Source organism: Crocodylus siamensis, chromosome 7, assembly GCF_052110815.1.
Source record: "Crocodylus siamensis isolate JL-2025a chromosome 7, ASM5211081v1, whole genome shotgun sequence".
Taxonomy (NCBI): Eukaryota; Metazoa; Chordata; order Crocodylia; family Crocodylidae; genus Crocodylus; species Crocodylus siamensis.
The window spans coordinates 51,305,569-51,320,955 of record NC_143401.1 but is presented as its reverse complement, the minus strand read 5'-3'; the positions used below and the strand labels follow the sequence as shown (position 1 = coordinate 51,320,955).

Here is a 15,387-nt window from a genome sequence, read left to right as displayed (position 1 = left end):
TCATGCCTGACTAATCTGGTTTCTATTTATGACCAGGTTACAAAATACTTAGATGCAGGAGTAGAGGTGGATGTTGTTTTCTTAGATTTTAGGAAGGCCTTTGATATTGTATCTCATCCCACTCTCATAAATAAATTAAGAGGCTGTGACTTAGATGCTTACACAGTCTGCTGGGTGCCTGTGGTGGCAAGATGCCCCCACAGGCTCCTGAAGGGGAGAGGGCAATCCCTGCGGGCTCCAAACCACACAAACAGTCCCCTTGCTGGGAAACTTACCTCCAAGGGTGCAGCCGGAGCCAGAGCAGGAACCATGGCCACGGCTGCACAAGCCAGTGTTACGCCAATTGTTTAATCAGCTGTTCCCCAGTCAGGAAAAAGCCAAGCCAATCACAGAGGCCATTTTGGCCACCATAGGAAGATTTAAAAGCCCCACCAGAACTGGGGGGGAGGGGAGAGCAAGGGAGCACACTGGTGTGGAGCACACCAAAAGTCCTAAGGCTTCTGCAGCAGACAGGAACAGTGCAGCTGGTTCAATGCCAGCAGGCAGAGCAGGGGAGTCATTGGAGCCCCCTGTAAGAGGCTGGGAAGAAGGAGGGAACTCCACACCCTTCTCCCCCCCCGCCCCCGGGTCTATTTCTTTTGACAAAAAAAAAAAGAAAACAAAAGAAAATAGGTGAAAAACCAGAAGGTGGTTCTGAAGTAGGTGCCAGCCAGCTCAAGTTCAGCTTGCCAGTCTCCACAATGGGAGGTCTACTCATTAGGGCAGCCTGACAAATTCCAACAGAACCCACACTGATGCGGGTTCCCCCTCTAGGCAAGCAGGGGTCGATTGAGCATGACACTGTTGGCACCCATCCGGTTGGTGAGTGGATGGGGTGTAGGGGAGGCGGAGCCCCATGGAACATCGCACCTGAATTGTGAGTACTACTGTCCCTGGTGGGCCCCCAGGAATAATATCTCCATTGAAACCTCCCTTTATCTAATAACACCAAGTCATAGGTGAGTTGAGGGGAGGGGCCTCACACCAGATGGATTGTGCGCTACTCAGGCTTGGGGGTTGCACTCAGAGTGGTAGTAAACAGGTCAGTATTGACTTGGAAGGATGTGGGTAGTGGGGTCCCGCAGGGCTCATCTTGGACCTATACTCTTCAATATCTTCATCAGTGACTTGGATGTGGGTGTGAAGTGTACTCTGTCCAAGTTTGTGTGGGGAAGTGAACACTCTACAAGGTAGGAAGTGACTGCAGGCAGACCTGGACATCTTGCCTAAGTGGACAGAACACAATAAAATGCAATACAACAAGGACAAATGCAGAGTGCTGCATCTAGGGTGTAAAAATATACAGAACACATACTAGTTGGGGAATGACCCTCTCAGCAGCACAGAAATGGAAAGGGATCTGGAGTCTTAGTGGACTCCAAGATGAAAATGTGTCATCAGTGTGACAAAATCATCAGCAAAGCTAACTGCACTTTATCATGCATCAGCAGATGCATGGCAAATAGATCCAAGGAGGTGATACTTCCCCTCTATGTGGCATTGGTCAGACTGCAGTTGGAGTTCTGTGTCCAGTTCTGGGTGCTGTTCTTGAAGAAGAATGTGGATAACCTCAAGAGGGTCCAAAGGAGAGCCACTCATATGGTTAAGGAGTGATAGGCCAAGCCCTATGAGGAGAGGCTAAGGGACCTGGACCTCTTCAGCCTCCACAAGAGAAGGCTGAGAGGTGATCAAATTCATTAGCAGGGTGCAGCAAGGAACTGGAGATGCTCTGTTCACCAGGGCACCTCTTGGGGTAACAAGGAGCAACTGACAAATTTAGGCTAGACATCAGGAAAAACATCTTAATGGTAAGGGTGGCCAAAATTTGGAATGGTCTTCCAAGGGAGGTGGTGCTCTCCCCTACCTTGGGGGTCTTTAAGAGGAGGCTGGATAGGCATCTGGCTGGGGTCATCTGACCCCAGCACAAATTTCTGCCCAGGCAGGGGCTAAGACTTGGTGATCTGTTGAGGTCTCTGAATCTATGTCATATTATAAAAACTCAAAAATACATTCACACCAAATGCCACGGTCCATTTCAACATAAATATGATAAAAAATAGAATCCCCTCCTACAGGTTTGTGGATATAGGACCTGATTTTCAAAGGTAATTGAGCCCTGCCACTGCTACTAACTTCAACATCTGTTTTTGCTGCTTCTAAAAATCAGGCCATAAAAAAACTTCAGTGGGAACACAGTTTTGTTCTCAAATAGCAATATTGCTCTAATTCAGGGGCTGGTTTGAAAATCTCTTGTATAGCTATTAACAGATCATTCAAGCATCTGTGGAAAATGAGTTGAGAGTTAGATCTTGATATCCTTAGTGAGGTAGAGTACTTTATAGTATCTTTTTTCCATGGCATGTAAACTAAAATTCCTATTAACTTAATTAGGAATTTTGTTTCAATAAAAAAATATTATATACTTAAGAATTTGCTCTCTGTTCATATTAGTTATACACTCATGTATGCAGATAAAGTTTGGATTTCCACTGATTCTGAATGCCTTGCGTGTCAGAATAAAGAAGGATGTCTACTTTTAAGGTCATTCTTTTTAATGTCGGGACATTTCAGTAGTGCTGATTTTATTTATTTTATTTTTATTCCTTTGGGAAAGTGTTTCATTTTGAGTCTGGGAGACATAAAGAAATATTTTGGTTTGTTGAAGTGAACCAAAATATTTATTTCAGGTAAATTTGATATGTATCTGTTTCTGCCTAAATTGTTGTTGTTTTTCATGGGACTGGATGTTTGGGTGCCTCAGTCAACCAAATTGTTCTCTGGTTAGGCTGTGGACTAACGTCTTCCATGGTGCACCATCTTCCCCTTTTTGATTGAACTGTTGTGGTACATCATTGGTGATGCAATTTAGTGTGAAAGCCCAAACTTAAAGGAAAAAGATGAGTACTGCTGCCACAAGCACTGTAGCAACTCAGGCAAATACAGTTTAATATTTAATTGGCTTGCAATGAAATAATTATGTTTAGTTTAATAAATCAAGATGGATCATTTTGATATTTCCAAAATGAAATACTTGGAAAATTTACTTGCAGAATGTGAGTGACAAATGTTGGTGAAAAAAGTCAGTATTTCCATGTTTTTCTGGATTCAGGATGAAATAAATATTGAAATAACAGGATCTCCTGTGGGATGGAAGTTCTAATTTTCAGCTAATTATATCCTATGTTCCATGAGGAAAACTGGTATTGAAGTCAAATACAAATTTATATGGAAATCAGTATTTGGATTTGCCTCATTTCCTTTTCCACCGTTCATTTGCTCTCTTCTCTCTGTCCCCACACCAAATACTACGGCCATAAATGCCAAAGATGTTTTCACTAATGATTATTTTATTGTTTTTTGCAATTTTCTTATTTTAATATATTTTTATTCTCAATGTATAAAATTGACAGAAATATATAATGAATTATCTCTCACAATGTTTTTCATTCTTAGTGGTGTTGTTTTTTTTTAATAGTGATTCCAGATTTTATTACTCAAGTCAATATTACATTGGAAGGCTTAAGTAGGAACACAATGCACCTGTTTGATGATGAGTTTGTCGAGATTTCGAAGAAGGTCTATGATACCATTCATGACATTAGATGTTCGGTAATGATGATTCGGGTAAGTTTTTTAATTTGTATGTATAATATTCAATGATAAGATTAATTAGGAAATGTCATAAAGTTCAGACTGATTTAAATTGTTACTCACAATGCTGGTGTTTGTATTTATTTAAACATTAACTCATGAAGGCCAGAATCATGCTATGTATATGGAACAGGTACCAGATAAGAATACCTCTCAGAAAAATGTTTGCCTTTTAAAAATATTTGTATATAAACATAAGAATGTCATATACGTTGGCTCAGAAGAAAGAAAGAAAAAGGTAAGTAGGTAAGTTAGAAGCTACAAATCCAAATATTTTTATTTTGAAGTATCTTTTGTCCCTTTACCCTTTACTTCTTTATTTGTTTAGTGATGTGGCAATGGGAGGGTAGGGGTGGGAGGGAGGGCAGGGGGAGGTCCTCTCACCTGGCCAGGGTAATCTCTTTTATAAATTCTGCTGCCACCAAATCAAAAGGAACTTTAGGCCGATTTTCTTTCATGTAAAGGAGTCAGTCCTTTTGTGGATGGTGAGAAATGATTCTTGCCAAAGACAGTTTATTCCTAGGACTCATAAAAATATTTCAGAAAACCTTTGGAATGAAATGAATTTTGCATGATTTTTCAGGGTTTCTCCAAAATAGCACAAATCCCACTTAAACTGACATGAGCCAATCACTATACTGTACTATTAATAGAATAGGCTAATTCCATTTTTCAAGAAATGTTGCCATCTATTTTATCTGTGTAGTTGAGAAGAAAGCAGGAAAAGAAATTATTAGATTCTTCTCTGCTTTTTTTTTTCCTCCCACCATCCCCCATGCCTTTTCACCCCCCTGCAGAGCTTCTAATAGGTTAAGGTGGAAAGTGTGAGCCCCTTTCAAAATACTGGTAGCAAATAACTTAATTGGCTTCAGTGGGAATTCAGGTGCTTTGGGTCTTGAAGAACTGGACTCTCACTGCTGTGAATTTAGAAATACAACTCTTACCTATAATAAGGGTGGAAGTCTTGGATTACTATTATATGGTTTATTATGCCTTCACCCCTCCTATATAGTGTATTTTATCTGTTGCAAGCAAGTTTTAACTATCATAAACAATGTTTAGCATATATATAGTCAGCATTAGGAGCTGTGCTTGTAGACTCATCTCTGTCATCTGTTTTGCCAGTTGGACAAGGGGATAGAAAGCAAGTTGTTGAAGTGAAAGGATGTTCTTGGTGGCTCAGCCTGAGACTATGGGGGCCAACAAAAGAGCATTTTTCAGTCTTCTGAACTGAACAAGATGAGATTTACTGGAAATTTATATGGAAGCCTTAATTACAGTGTAAAGTATATAGGCTTGTCTTTAAAAAAAGACTCCACTAGAAATATATTAGAGAACATTTCATCAATATAGTATTCAGCAATAATCAAGTAACATCTCATTTTTTTAAAAAAGATCCAGAGATCAAGAAAAGGTTATATTTTCAAATACGGCACCTGTACTTTTGTAATGCATGAGCTCCCTCATGTGAAGATAGACACAATAGGCTTTTTTTTAGGTTCACTGGAATAACAACAACCACTTAACTATTGCCAAGGGACACTTACTGTTGGATGTTAGCAAACAAAGAGAGCTGAGAAAACTATGACACTTACTTTGAGTAAAGATGCATTTGCATTCCTAATGAAAAATCGTTCAGTTAATGCCAGGTTTATTTCAATCTGCTGATCAGAAGCTTAGTAAATCTGAAATTTATACAGGAATATGTAGTAACCAAAGCAGCCAAGGTGAGGAAATTAAAGCATTCCATAGCCAACTTTAGCAACTCATTAATACTGTGCCAAAGAACAATGTGCTAGATTAAAGGAGATTTCAAAAATAAAATGAGGGAAAAATTGTTCATCAAAATATAATGGGGATGTAAATGAACAAAGACACCAATTCACAGAATTCTTTTCAACAGCAAAGCAAAAGCAGAAGCTCTCCAGATCAGCTCCATGGGAGTCATTTCAAACACATAATTATAGAGAGACTACTTTTTAAAAAGTAGAGTTCTTAACTACAGAACGCTGCTAGATGCCATTATTAATTCAAATTATCCACTACATCTTTCATAGTTCAGGTTTCACCTCAGATCTGTAAAACATTAACTCCAACTTTGCAGGTATAACCTGGATATATCTGGGGAAAAAAACTTAATGTGTACTGCATTGCCCAATGAATTGCTGAATCAAATCCCTGCCTACAGATCTATTTCTGCTGTGATACACAAGAGACTTTGTACACCTAACACTAGCTCAGGCAGGGATAAAACTCCTTTCACAAACTTTTTATCTTTTTTGTAAAAAACAAAACAAAACAAAAAAAACCCCCAGAAACAATAAACCTGCCAAGTATTAGCCTTAGTATATGTAACCCCATCCCTTACTCTTTGTTATTCTTTTCACATCGGTCTAAAGTCAGACTTTGAGGAAGTAACTGTATCTTCCTGAAATTTTGCTCATCATTCATCGTAACAGGGCTCTAAATCTGAAAATCGTACACTAGTAATGTCTTCCTTCTCAAGATAGATCAAAAAGGAGAAAGAAAACACACTGAATGTATCTGTCACAATCTCGTGTTTTACTATGTTATTTACTGTGTTACCACATTTTTTTACATGCCACCTCCCACCCAGTAAAACATATTTGGTTTTTAGAAGTCAGAAATTAGAGTGTCCAGGAGGTATGGCATCCCAGGAGACAGTCCGGGTGTGGCATCAGGAACTTATGACAGGACAGCAACAAAGCTAGTCATCAGACTTCTGCAAGGGTAGTAGTAAGACCTTTATTCCTTTACCTTAAATTGTTTTATATAAGTTATTGTAAATAAGAAAGTGCTGTTTCCATGACACAAGCCTCATCAAGACACTACAGGCATGTCTACACATCACCCTATATCACCATATGGCACGCTATGGTAAAGTAGCAATCATATGGGTCTACATGTGATCATCAGCTATGTTGCCATAGTGACACACTCCCCTGGTATAGTGGGCCAATACAATGACATAGCAGTGAAACTAACCAGGTGCCACATGCACAGTGCAGTAACCACCCATACAGTACTGTGCTTTTGTACTTCCAAAAGGAAGTACTAAAACATGCCACTGTAACAACATCACCGTACAGTGATTTGTAGGCACACCCTGTATGCAGCAGTTCACTCACCGTCACCTGTCTCAGTGTTTTTTCAACCAAAAACCACTGCCTCAGTAGTGGCTGTGAGAGGGTTAGCACTGGACTTTGCCCCTGGAGTTTGCAGTCCCAGGGAGAAGCAGTAGCCATCTTGGCAGCTGTGAATCAGATATCTCCTTCTTCTAATTCACCCTGCTTCTATTCTAGCAAAACAAAATCACCACACCAGCTTAAGATGCACCTGAATTTGGAGGACTGAGTTTGGGGGGAAAGCTGCATGTTGTATCTGAATACATATGATATGTAAGAAACAAGGTCATTAAAGAGTGACAGAAATTGCAGTGAACAGTCTCAAATGAGAGATCCATAAAATATCATTAATGCCTTATCTGCACAAATACTGAACTTGCTCATTCAAGAATAAAGATAGGTGTTACATGCCCCACTATAATTCAAAGTGGCCATGGAGTGTTGGGCATGTTTTTTGTAGTTTGTTTTATTTATATGGCATATGTTGTCTCAACAGATAGGGAGCATCTAACTGCCTTCACCTTATTGTTTTTGTGTTTATCTAAATTGTGCAATTTTATATAAATGTATTTTATAAGTTATAATAGGGCCAGGTAAAACCGTCCCTAGGAGGGGGCCAATAGGGCTGACTGCCCCAGGCCCTGTGCTTTGGAAGGCCCCATGGTCAGTGCTATACAGGCTCTGCCATGGCTGCCATGCACCGTCGCTGCCATGAACCACCTGCTCTGCCGCTTGGCACTCCCCCTGCTTCTGCCCCACAGGCCCTGCACAGGCTGATCTGCCCTGGGCTCTGATCTGCACACTCCTAGGGACAACTCTGGGGCCAGAATTGCATAATAACTTTCATGCTGGGAAAGATTCAAAGCCTAAATAGCTGAAGAGAGGCAATCACTGCAAATCACTATCTGACACAGGTATGTTAAATAAGCAGGTCTTCTGAATCATGCAGAATTTATACTTTAAAAGAACAGACTCTAAGAAAATCACCTAGCTGTTCAAACTATTAGGGAGCGGGGTGGAGGGTGGGGGAGGAAGGGGGAGAGAAGACATTTCTTAAGTGGGGGAATTAGGTGAGAACAGTATCTTCAGGATATTGGATTAGTAATATTCATGTCTAAAAGGATGAAGGATTCTTCTGGCATTAATTAGATCAGGAAAGACTTCTGTCTTGATAAACAAATATAGGTTTGGTGGGGTATAGAGTGGTCTCCCGCAAGAATCCAATGGGTGATGAATGCAAATGGCCATATAAGAAACCATACTTAAGCTTTGCCTTGAGAGCAAGCTTCAGGCTTTAAATTGTTCCCAGGGGGGCATGTCTACAGGTGATGTTTACTGTGGAGCTGACTAATTAGCTCCACCATAAATGTCTCAGAATCTACACATGCACCCCTATTAGGGTGCATGAAGCTAATAAACTACACAGCAGGGTAGGACTTGTAAATACAAGTAGAGTTTTTTACTCTATAGCACCTTGTGTAGATGCTAAGCAGTCTTAGGTTTAAGGTGTAAGGCAAGATCAGAATGCTGCTTTGATACTTTCTTTTGTTTGTTTGTTCTTAAATCTCTGTCTAGACCTCAACACATGTTTATTGATTCCTTAATGTTTGCCCTTTTCTATAATAAATGTTTTCACTATCTTTTACAACTTACTGTCAGGGTCTAATTGCAGAGTATTTGACCATACAGGCAGGCCTTTTCTTCAAAGGGGGAGAAACCCGTCTTTTCTAAGTGCATGACTGAACAAGAGTGTGATTCTTCTACCTGGCAAATTCCACTCTGCTAATTAAGACCTGGCAAAACCTAAATGAGGCAGGTAAGGCTGAGGTGCCATTGTTGCCCTGTGGGGTCAGGCTAACTCTCAGGATTTCAATATTATGCTGTTAGACAGGATGGTGTGACACAATTGCACATATACAAACACACACAAATCTATTAGGTGCATACACATACACACTACCAGCTCAGGCACATGCACATCCAAACCAGCCTAGGCACATGCATACCTATCACCAATTCAAGGTCGTACACTATACACCCCAAAACATAGACTAATTCATATATCTTGCACATAATGACATACACACACACACACGCACACTCACTGGTTCACCCAAATACAACCCACCTACACATACACACAAGTAAGTTCTTAACTTGGATGGTACAGTGTGTATGTGTGTGCTTGGGGAACCTGGGATATTGAGGAAAGCTTAAGGGGGTTTGGAGGCAGATAGGAGCTTAGGACAGGTGTTGGAGGTGGCAGTAAGCCAGAAAAGAAATGAGACACAAGCTAGAGGGGCGAGGAGCAGAGATTGGAGCAGGGCTGAACCATAGTAAAACAAAACCCAACTCAGGGGTCCAAATATCAGATTTATTAAACAGACAACATGCTACACAGCCCCGTGAAGTTATTGGTTCACACACACAGACAAGCACTCACATTGGCAGCAAGAGAAAGAGAGTGGAAGGGTTGGAGTCCAGGTAGGGAAGAGAAACAGAGTCCAAGTCTTTGGTTGAAGAGGTGGTGGTGGTGGGTGGATAGCTACCTATCCAGGCTGGAAAGGGGTCTTTCTCCAGCAGGTGTTGTCCAGAGGGGGGTCACTGGCAGGGCCACTGGTGGATAGGTGGTGTGGCATGGTGCTGGTCCAGATAGAGAGGGTGTCCCAAGGAGTCAGTCTTCACTACCCCTTTTTATGGGGCAGACTACCTCTGATCTCCTATGGGGAGGGCCTGTCCAGGCAAGGTCAGTCCTGTTCCAGAGGGTTCCTTCCAGGTGTTCTTACTGAGCATGTGCAGCTTGCCACAATGGTGGGTTGCCTCCTCTTTTATTTCTTGAATGCTGAGGGTGGTTCCAGTGGCTGGGTCATTGGTCCAGGTACTGGTGTTGATGTTTTGGTCATTCAGAGGGATCTATTTTTAGACATATTGCCATTGTCTCTTAAGCACTCTCATTCATCCCCATTCATTCAGAAACCAAGTTACATAGGAGGGGCATGTATGAGTCATGGGTTACACAACCGGGCCTGGGGACAGGATAGAGACTTGACAAACAAAATGGAAACTGAACATGACTTATGCTAACTTACATATATTGGCCTAAAATAGTAATCACACAATATAAAAACAGTAAAAAAAAATCAATACAAACATAATAATTATAACTTATAAAACAGTGCACATCTATATCAAAATAATAGGACACTTATTTGCAGAAGGGAGAGAAATAAAACTTACTACCTAAAATAAAATGTTAAAGCTTATCCTACATCTTAGCTTATTTATATTTATCTATAGGGAATAGAGAGGGAGAGACAAAGTCAGAAATGTTTGGGGAAGGGGAGAAATGCATTTTAAAAGACAAAAAAAGAAAAACTGGGGGTTTTGCTACATCGTAAGTCAGAGAAATGACCTTTAGAGCATCTTAGCTGGTTCTTGGTGGTCAACCAGAAAACAGCAAACAGGAGTTTGGGCCAAACTGCACCCCGAAGGTGTGAGAATACCTTAGGAGGGTGCATCCATACATACAAGCATGTGTGCTTGCAGCAGCTCAAATAGAAGTGGTGAAAATTTGAGCTGGGGCTTTTTGCCTCAGCGCATGTGCTCGGACATGCACTTTGTTTTGGAGCAAATTGTGCCACTTGGGCAAAATAATCCTGCCTGGCCCCTCCCGGATCTTCAGCCAGGGGGAGCTATAGCCTAGGGCAAGCACCTGTGTTGACCCCAGCAGTATAAAAAGCTGATCTGTCCTAGACCCAGCAGTATAAAAATCCACCATGGTAAGTAGCTCAGTGCTTCTAGCTCTCAGGAGCTTTTGGGCCCCAGCAATTGGTACATGGGGACACTACTTCTTGTGCCAGGTAGACTGCTGAAGCATCCCTGAGAATTCCCTGAATCCTCTACCCACTGCAGCAGTCTGGCAGTGGGGGCTGCTGCATGGCCATGACCTGCTGTGTACCTGCCAGACCTGGATGGGGACTGCAGAGCCAGTAGAGGCATCTTCCTTCTGGGCCAGCTGTCAGTGGACTGTGGTTGCAGGTTTGGCCTCTGTGTGGCACTACTGCCATGTGTGCCCCCTGCCCGGCCATCTGGGCAGCTATTGCCTGGAAGATATTCTGGGTGGGGTGACCTGCTTTGAACTGTCAAAGCATGTCTTCCTTGCCCCATTTGGCAGGAGGTCAGCCACAGCCAGCTGGTTCAAAGGTGCCACCTTTAAGCAGGTAGGGTCTTGCCATTTGCCACCCTACCAGGAATTCTGATGTTCCCTATTGGAAAACTGAAAAATCCCTGAATAAAAAAAAATCCCAAAGTCATTCTGTAAAATACCCCCAAATCCATGTTCCTCCATAAGTAAAACAAAAGACCACTATAAAGACAGAGAGAGAGTGAGACAAAGACAGAGATCCGCTGGTCAATGTTTTATTTATATATCTACAGTAATAAAGCAAGTTTCTTATCATAATAATAAAGTGAACTCTAAATACAGGTTTCATGAATTAATGAATATATGAATATATATTTTGCTGCCCTCCCACAGGGAGTTCATCCCCCACACAAGGGCTACAGCCCCCCAACAGGGGATTTGGCCCCCCACAAAAGAGCTACAGACCCCCTGCAAGGCCCACATGCCAGCCCCAGACCCCTGATTGCTTCTCCACTTGGCAACCCCCTGCAAGCTCCCCTGAGTTCCCCAATCATCTGCCATCAACTGCTGCAGGCCCCCGATGGCTGCCCCACCCAACCCCCCCGCTTCCCTAGGCCCCCAATGGCTGCCCTGCCCAGCCTCACCCCCAAATTTGCACCCTCAGGCTCTCATGGCAGCCCCCTGAACCCCAGGCACCATCACTTAAACAAAAAAACCCAGAAAAAAAGCCTCTGCTTACCTTAGAAGCAGGGGGTGGGGGTTCCAGGGCCTCCTGGCATAGCCCCCCTGGGAAGCACAGGGCAGGAGGGGGCAAGAGGGCTCAGGCTGGGGCTGCTGGAGTTGTGTCTCTTCTCCACAGTGTGCGGGCAGGGCCCCAGTCAGCCAGATGGCAGTTGGAGCTGCTGGTGAGTGCTGGGGGTTTTTTGTTTGTTTTTTGTTTTAAACTATAGGGTTGGAGGACTGGGGTCAGGGGGCTTAGGGGGCTGGGGCTGGGCAGGGCATGGTTTGGGGGGAGTGGGGGCTGGCGGATGAAGGGGCAAGGCAGAAAAGTGATCGGGGGCCTCGGGGAGCTGGCAGGGTAAGAGGCTGGGCAGGGAAGTGATCGGGGGACTCAGGGGAGCTGGCAGCGGGGTGGGTAGGGCAGGGGTCAGGGGACTCAGGAGGGGTGGCAGGGGGTGGGGTCAGGCAGGACAGGGGTCAGGTCAAACATGCAGCTTGTGGAACATTTTTTTGTTCTCTTATGTGCCTGTTGCCCTGTCTCAAAGAGGTTTGAGATGGGGCAAGAGGCACATGCGTGCTCATCTGGACACACCCGGAGAGTTCACAGATGTATCTGGCTGTCTTCAGGATCAGGCCATGTCAGAGTAGGTTAGAACAGATCTTTAACAATCAGAACAGAGTTTGTATGGTGGAAAATTAAATCATATTTCTATTCATTCATGTACTTTTACATAAATAACTTTTAGATAGATAGTAAGGAAAAGTAGACCCCTTCTTGGTACTATAGATAAATTCTTTAAAATGTTGTAGTTTAGATCAATGTCTAATTGTAAGTTTATACTACTTGGAGATATGTATAAACTGGATAAAAATAACAACAGCAGTGCTAATTCCAAAACAAAAAACAAGAAAACATCATTAAAATAGAGTTAAGATTGCATATTTATCTGCAAGTTAAATGTAAAAAAATCATCATAGAGTGATAAATATGTAAAAACCAAGGGAATGCAGAATTAAGTGTACATGTGAAAGAAATGGAAGTAACTGAAAATGAAGGATACATATCTAAGACACTTGTGACTTTAGCATTTAAGAGTTTGTGGTTCCAGATGAGATTAAATGGATTTTAAAGACCCAAAGATACAGACATTACACATCTACTGGTGTAAGTTATTGGAAACTGGTCTATACCCATAACAAAATAGAAGTTCTGTACCCATAGATTGGTTTAAAAATGGTGGGACCCAGCCTAAGATTTGTCTCCCACCACCAAAGGGCAAATGTGTGTTCTGTTCAATGCCGATCTAAACTACACCACTTATGGAAAACACCAGAACTTAGATTGATTCCTCCTCAGGCTTTTTTAATGTCTGTACCTAGCTGTAACAGAGAATCCTAACCCTGTTACTAAGAGACAGGGTGGCCCCTTTAAGTCCAAAACCTTCCAGTCACGGCTGGCTGGTCAAGTAAGGGTTAAGGCTCAAGCCCTGCCAGCCAGTCAGGTGACAGGAAGAGGAAGTCCAGGATCCTATAAATGGTGAGTGGAAAAGGCCAGAGGAGCAGCAGGGAGATGGACTCCCAATGACTAAAGTGCTGCGGCTGCAGCCTCTGTTGGAAGACTACACCATGCTCAGAGCCATCCTCACGAGCATCTAAAGTAAGCAGGCATGTTGCCTCCCCTGCTTAATATTAACAACCAGTGGTTTGGGTGAGGCTATTTGGGGAAGGAGGAGGCCTCATTGGGGGTCCACTGCAGTGTGGGGACCCCGGCACCAGAGAGGGTGCAGCATTTGGGGTGCACTGACCGTGGTGCCAGAGAGGGCTCAGTATTCAGAGGTGAGTAGACTGCAGCACCACAGAGGGGCAAGAGCCTGAGTGAGGGGTTGTTGTTTTTTTGAGAGGTAGAGTCTGGGAGTCAAACCCTAATTAATGTTTGTTTTATTTTTTTAACTGACAGGCCTAGCTAGAGAGAGAAAAAAGGAGTAGGCCCACAGTGGCCTAGACCCCCATATAAAGAGGAATTTACAAATACCATCTGCGAGGCTTGGGCTGCAGTGTAGGGGAGGAATGGAGCTGCAGATAGTGTCCCCTGGCATTGGGGCAGAAAATGGGAACCCTCCCACTTAATGACATCATTTAACTGTTACACTAGCCCAGAAATGGACAGTTGCTACTTCTTTGTGCTGTTCTGTAGCTGGTTTTGTTCTCTTTTCTTCTGCTGCAACATTTTCCAGCAATGGGATGGAATGACCCATTGGTGGATCATGACTGCCTCCACTGCTTCTCCTTGCTGCCTAGCTATAGCGCTAGATATGCAGAGCCCCACCTCCACTAAAGCCCCAACCACCTGGCTGTGGCACAGCATGGGCAGAGTTTCCCCTCTGCCAAAGCCTCACTGCCCAGCTGCCACTAGAACCACCAAAGCCATGAATCTAGGCTGGATTCAAAGGCTCTGTGGGGCGTAGGTCTTTGACACCTGTTCTAAGTTGTCTGGTTGCTGCTGGTATGCAGAGATCGATGGAACAAAGTTATACAAAGTTGTGGAAAGTTGATTATGAGGGCAGAATGTTTTGCTTGTTCACTTTAGAGACTCATTTAATAACTCCTTTTTTCTATAACTTCATAGAAGGAAAAAAACACCTTTTTAAAGCTTGACTACATTCAAAATCAGCTATACTCAATCTTTCCATTGGCTTAATAACTTCATTGGCTGTTTTGTTAAATATTTCAAAACATGATTAAGTGATCTACTACTTATGGAGTTTGGCTGCATTTTTATCTCAACTTGATAGTTATATTGCTTTTGTCTTTACAGTAGAGAGATGCCAGGAAATCTTTAAACATAGAATTTGAACTTTTTCCTTTTTGCAGCCCAATTCTGAGATATCACTTTAGCTTCTTTGGAATGTAATAGGAGGTCAAACTCTGGTTCAGAGAAATCCAAACACATTTATTCTTTAAGTCTACTAGTTCTCAAAATAGTATTTTCAAACTTAATTCTTAAAGTGTTTGTTTAAATTTTAATAACCATCCAAGAAGGCAAGTTTCTTCTCTTTCTGAGTCTGGTAAAGAAACATTTTTAAGGATTGTCAGATAACTGATTCTCCAATGAATAGTCTATATTCAAATGATTATTTGTATTAGTAACAAGTTGTAGCAACAAACAACTTTTCAGTATTATACATAAATTGTGTCACTGCTCATATAACAACTGTTGCAAAAAGACATTATATAAAAATGATATTAAATACACGATACTTAGATGTAATAAAGATCTGTACATTTTACAACCACACATTTCTTTCTTAAAGTTTGAAGGCTTTAGAGTGCTTTTTCTTTCAATGCTTCCAATTAAAAAAAAAAATCTTAGTACTATCAATAGATTTAAATCTGAGGCTTTGCAAATATTCAAAGATGGGGAAGAGGAGGGGGAATTGATGTAGCTGTCCTGGGACCTGAAGAAGCCAGGAAGACCTACCTGAAAGGCGGTATGGGAGGAACGCCATGGCGGAGGGACAACCCACGCGGCTTGTTAGCTGCATCTATGTACAGCTGCGGCTGGCAGCTGACAATGACGTCAGACGCCAGCTGGGGGATTTAAAAATGGTGGCCGCCGCTTCAGAGGCAGTGGATGGTGAGGGGAAAGAACGGCTGTCCGAGCCGTCCCCTACACTAGCCCAGCAGGAA

General features: G+C 42.5%; 1 protein-coding gene across 5 annotated transcripts in view; it reads left to right on the top strand.

Annotated features, from left to right (window-relative positions):
- The window catches only part of CTNNA3 (catenin alpha 3), a 1,496,635-nt gene that overhangs the window by 1,204,939 nt on the left and 276,309 nt on the right, over positions 1-15,387 (top strand). For all 5 annotated transcript variants that reach the window (XM_090056878.1, XM_090056880.1, XM_090056877.1 and 2 more), the window contains one exon: positions 3,515-3,663. In XM_090056878.1, the coding sequence (XP_089913004.1) occupies positions 3,515-3,663 (149 nt within the window). The remainder of the gene's footprint in view (positions 1-3,514; positions 3,664-15,387) is intronic.